General features: G+C 42.9%; 1 protein-coding gene across 1 annotated transcript in view; it reads right to left on the bottom strand.

Moving 5' to 3' along the window:
• Window positions 1-393: 393 nt before the first annotated feature.
• Window positions 394-6,000, bottom strand: part of LOC146010035 (uncharacterized) — a 97,598-nt gene continuing 91,991 nt past the window's right edge. Inside the window, exons 4-5 of the mRNA XM_083150861.1 lie at window positions 5,319-5,397; window positions 394-2,590 (exon numbers count right to left, since the gene is read on the bottom strand). Coding sequence (XP_083006987.1) covers window positions 660-2,590; window positions 5,319-5,397 — 2,010 coding nt within the window. The 3' untranslated portion in view covers window positions 394-659. The remainder of the gene's footprint in view (window positions 2,591-5,318; window positions 5,398-6,000) is intronic.

Raw genomic sequence — 6,000 nt, 5'->3', positions numbered from 1 at the left:
ATAGAATCTATATAACTCCTGTTCGGCTCTTTCAATTTGGGGGAAGGGCTGATTCGAGTTGTCCCAAGTGTGCATTGCGCTTGGGGGAAGGTATAGGCTCCTCTTGTGGGCCTGCCCTGCTGGTTCCGGATTTTGGACAGCGGTTGCAGATGTCGTAGTTTCCACTGTTTTATCAGTTATTGATGATGAATCACTAGAAAAAAAAAAAAACACTAAACAATATGTACAGTATACAATCTCTGTGCTATCGCTAAGGCATTCATTGCCAGGACTTGGATGGCCACTAACAAGACCATCTGCTTATACCTATATTGTAATATTTCCTTGTTCTTACTCGGTATATATGGAACACATGATTGCTTTATAATGTTTACAAATGACACTGTACCAATCTCATATTTTGTTATTGTTTTATTTTTTCTTGTATGTCAACGTAACAGTTTTTGTCTTTTTTAGAAAAAAAAAATCAATACAGAAATTGAACCCCTCCCAAAAAAAAACAAAAAAACTCGGGCGGATGAGGAACAATACAGCAACAATATAGAGGATAATATTGGATCCCTAAACCCTAAATAGCCGGGTCTTTCCCAGGTTTGGGAATTGTAAACCGTTGAGCCCCAGGCATTTCCTTCGGGAGTGTACCCTGAGAAGTTATATCATTAAAAACCAGAGACAATGGACGGTGTGAGATGTACAAACGGTTTACCACAATCGGGACACCCAAATGCTTTAGGCTCCGAGTGGCACGCTTGATGTTTCGCCAGCACCGTTTCCTCGGCAAAGCATTTCCCGCACTGGAAACACTGGTGCAGCTTCTTTCCGGTGTGAAATTTTGTATGATGCACAACCAGTTGTGAATTTGTAAGAAATTTTCTCCCGCACTCAGAGCACTTGGCAGGTTTCTCTCCGGTGTGAACTATCTGATGGATGAGGAGTTGGGCATTCCTCAAAAAATATTTCCCACACACGGAACACTGCGGGGTTTTCTTCTTAGACTTCTCCCTCGAATATTTAGTAAGATTTGAGATATCACCAAATGTTTCCTTTTGCTCAAACTCGACCTTTGGACTGTGTACGGTTTCCGTCTTGGTTGCGTTGACTTGATGATGAGGAGGGTTTAGTGTAGTAAATATATATTCCTGAATACTAGAGGTAATATTTATATTATCTATGGCAGGGGAAGTTTGGGCAATCAACTCTACAGGTTCATCCAATTTAATGTTTTCTATTACTAATGAGTGTTGACTTTCACCATCAGCATGACCTGATGTAAATGAAGGTGCGTAACTATCACTGACTGTGAGGTCTCCATCATAGGAGACTGGTTCCTCCTTAGTAGGAGCATCTGTATACTGTGTATGACATGTGGGTGTATATATGTCAGCGTCTGTGCGGTCTCCTCCATCACGTGAGACTGATTCCTCCTTAATATGAGTAGCTGTATACTGTGTATGACCTGTGGGTGTATACATGTCAGTGTCTGAGGGGTCTCCTTCATCAGCTGAGACCGGTTCCTCCTTAATATGAGTATATGTATACTGTGTATGACCTGTGGGTGTATATAGATCAGTGTGTGTGAGGTCTCCTCCATGACATGAAATCGGTTCCTCCTTAGCATGAGTAGACGCATACTGTGTATGACCTGTGGGTGTAGACATGTCAGTGTCTGTGAGGTCTTCTCCATCACATGAGCCCGGTTCCTCCTTAATATGAGAAGATGTATATGGTGTATGACCTGTGGCTGTATACATGTCAGTGTCTGTGAGGTCTTCTCCATCACATGAGACCGGTTCCTCCTTAATATGAGTAGATGTATACTGTGTATGACATGTGGGTGTATACATGTCAGTGTCTGTTAGGTCTCCTCCATCACATGAGCCCGCTTCCTCCTTAATATGAGACGTATACGGTGTATGACCTGTGGCTGTATACATGGCAGTGTCTGTGAGGACTCCTCCATCACATGAGCCTGGTTCCTCCTTAATATGCGTAGCTGTATACAGTATATGACCTGTGGGTGTATATGTGTCAGTGTCTGTGAGTTCTCCTCCATCACATGAGACCGGGTTATCCTTAATATGAGTAGATGTATACTGTGTATGACCTGTGGGTGTATACATGTCAGTGTCTGTGAGTTCTCCTCCATCACATGAGACCGGGTTATCCTTACTATGCGTAGCTGTATACAGTGTATGACCTGTGGGTGTATACATGTCAGTGTCTGTGAGTTCTCCTCCATCACATGAGGCTGGTTCCTCCTTAATATGAGTAGATCTATACTGTATATGACCTGTGGGTGTATACATGTCAGTGTCTGTGAGGTCTCCTCCATCACATGAGACCGGTTCCTCCTTAATATGGGTAGCTGTACAGTGTGTATGATTTGTGGACCTATCGGTTTCTTTAAAAATTCCTGCCTCATGTGAGATTAATGCCTTAGTCTCATTTGTTACTGACTTTAACCCATTTTGGATATTATAGATGTTAAAGCCTTGTGACTTTTGGTAGTTTTCGATAACATGTATATCCCTGTGCCCACATTCTAAGGTAGAAATCTTGGGGTGGGAGTCATCTTCATCCTCAGAGACACCTGCAAAATTTAAGAAAAACACCTTTTAGTTAGATATTGCTTCAATGTGGGGTAAAAATTATATTTTTGCCTCTAGCACAGCGGATTATCTGTAAACCCGGTTTAGAAACTGCAAAATGTGACTCTACAAGTTAAAAGTAAGATCTTGTATATATGTCATGATAAGTTATAGTCTGGGTTTATTGTCCTTTCAGAAAAAAACTGAGAGTGTGAATAAAATGGAGGTGGTAATTACAGGCAGTGAAAACAACCGGTGAAAACAACCACTCTGTCTCACTCCCTACTCAGTTGTCAGAATTACAGATAAGAGATCTGACAGAGGACTTGGCATAGGAGACAGGTCAGATAATTTATTGCTGGGGTTGGCAGAACCACCTGCAATTGGGGACCGTAGGGTATTTATTACCAAGAGGAGCGTGGGACCTAAATCAGTCACAGAGCCACCCAGAGTCTGTCTGTCACTGAACAGGAAGGTAAAGGTTCGGAAGGACTAGCTAAATCTGTAAAGCAACGGTGTGTGACCGCAGCTGCATATGTACACTACGAAACGCACCATATTAAAGACATTTATTATTACAAAAGCCACTGCAAAGAAAAGGAGCACATATCTACTTAATCAGTAACGCCGAACCTATGTGCGCGTCTGACTGAGGACTGTAATGAAAAAGTTACTAGGTATCCACAAAAATAATTTAGTTAATACCAGTATCTAGTTTCTAGGGTTTATTTCATGTAAGATACAGGGATATATGAAATAGAATGTATGAGGGATGATAGGGAGATGGGGGTTGTTTAACATTAGAGTGTTTACAATTATACTACATTTTTTAAGTCTATAATATGCCCTAGTTTGGAGAAAGTAAGTCGGGCGGCAAGGGGGACCGGTGGCAACTGCAGGGGAAGCAGCGGGGACCCCACCAAGCTCCGTTGCCACGGGGCGCGCAAGCGTCTCGTGCGCGCACGCCCCTGGCGTATATATATATATATGTCTATGTCCTTGTGGCTCCGAAACACTGTCATCTGTTGCCAGCAAGTGACACTACATCTACTAGATTTCAGAGCATTAGTTTTGAGCGGGCTTACTAGTATGTATAGAAGACCTTATGGTACATTGATTTAGGGGTCTGTAATCTGAATGCCCAAATGCACAATATCTGCTATACTCATCTTCCAAAGAAAGTTTCCTGTTTAGTAAAATGTTGACAAATTTGGTGTTGTCTAATTGTTTAACTCATCTTAAAACTGTATTTAAACTGTAGTTAGGGTTTCCCAAGTTTTTTCAATATATACAGTAAAATGAAGAGAGACTTGGGTGAAAGCACAGTCAAAAATAATTGAGCAACTTAACAGTGTAATTAGTCAAGGCCAAATTTAAGGTACGCATATGCTACACTTTTGGAGGCACTGCTGAGATACTGCGATAACAGCAAATAACAACGTACATTAATCACAGAAAAGTTTGTGTGCTTCCATTGTGTAAAATCTACCAGGTCCTTCATTATGGGAAAGAAACAAAGCAAGAAAGAAGAGGTTGACCTTGATGCCCTTTGCTGTAGAGCAGAAGCACACAAAGACCAACAAGAGACAAAGAGGCCGATTCTTTATCAACCGCAGCTTCCAAATTCGTTCCACCATCCGATCGCTCCAGGATGGGAGGGCAGGGTGTGGAAGCATGTGAACGCCCAACATTTTATGGGCGTATCCCTGAAAACGCAGGCGTGTCCATGGCTGCTTGGGGTGGGCGGCTGACGCCACATGACATCAGTGTTCGCCCCTAATTCGGCCATCTCCATCCTTAAGAAAAAAATAGTTAGATGGTGAGCAACCATCAAATTATTTCTCTCCCGTCTGGCCGCATGCAGGGGGATGTGTATGCAAACGCATCTGCTCGCATGCTAGAGATATACAAGCCAACGGTGAGGGAAAGATATACGTCAAGTGAGAAGCTATTGCTCCAACCATGGCCCACTGGAGCTGCAAAGATCAAAATGATTATGGGACAGGAATAACATAACTCTCATTAGATCTAGCTTTGGCAGACTTATCTTTGCAAGGGAACTAATGAGAAATAGGAACTACCCTGAGTCCGGCAGCAGATTTAGAGAAACAAATATAAAAAAAAGGCTTTAATGAGGCACAAGAAATGATAGCTTTGGCAATGATGCCATTAAATTGGAGGCAAATCCACCGACCGCCCCAAAGCTGAGCCGGGAGCCACCAGTGATTAACAGACCAGTAAATGTCCTCCATTACCACTGCCCGCTCCGTCTGTAAATATATTTGCAGATCGTTCTGCAAGATATCACCAGGTGTAGCTCATATGTTAATTAATAAAATTATATCTCGTCGGGGCAATGTATAAAGTGCTGCACTGTCCTGGTTGAGTTTTATGGCTGCCATAGCTGCAAGAGGAAGGCCTCAGTGACTCTGATCGGGGCGATTGTAGCGATGCTTAATGTCTCGGGAGCAGCTTAGAAGAAGTCAAGATGGACCATAGAAGATATATACGCTACTTCTTTAATGGCCGCCTTATTTGCTATTTATTTTATTATTGGCTTTGTTACTTTTTCTTAAAATGCTAATTAAAAAATTGACATAACTCGTCTAGCAGCAAAGGGATTAGAGCAGATATTAAGGAACACAGGAATAAAATATAACAAACAATATGAACAAGACAAAAATATTGGTACCATCTTGTCATTTTCCTAATCTCACCATGATCCCTTACCCAATGAAGCCAGGGGCCAGTGATCATCCACTATCACGTTTCTAATGTTATCCTTCTGTCCTTCTATATATTGTTCTTCCTACATGGAGAGATAGACAGTGACATCCTCACAAATTATAAGAACCTGACACACACATCGATACAGTCATCACCCAGACACATCCCCGGTGTTACTGTATAATGTCCCATTCCCAGCAGTCACCTCTCCGGTCACATCCCCCAGTGTTACTGTATAACGTCCCATTCCCAGCAGTCACCTCTCCGGTCATATCTCCTGGTGTTACTGTATAATGTCCCATTCCCAGCAGTCACCTCTCCAGTCACATCCCCCCCGGTGTTACTGTATAACGTCCCATTCCCAGCAGTTACCTCTCCGGTCACATCCCCCGGTGTTACTGTATAATGTCCCATTCCCAGCAGTTACCTCCCCTGTTACATCCCCCGGTGTTACTGTATAACGTCCCATTCCCAGCAGTCACCTCTCCGGTCACATCTCCCTGGTGTTACTGTATAATGTCCCATTCCCAGCAGTCACCTCTCCGCTCACATCCCCCGATGTTACTGTATAATGTCCCATTCCCAGCAGTCACCTCTCCGGTCATATCCCTCAGTGTTACTGTATAATGCCCCATTCCCAGCAGTCACATCCCCCGATGTTACTGTATAATGTCCCATTCCCAGC

Source organism: Crinia signifera, chromosome 6 (assembly GCF_055691185.1).
Source record: "Crinia signifera chromosome 6, ASM5569118v1, whole genome shotgun sequence".
NCBI classification, from domain to species: Eukaryota; Metazoa; Chordata; class Amphibia; order Anura; family Myobatrachidae; genus Crinia; species Crinia signifera.
This window is presented reverse-complemented; position numbering and strand designations above follow the sequence as displayed.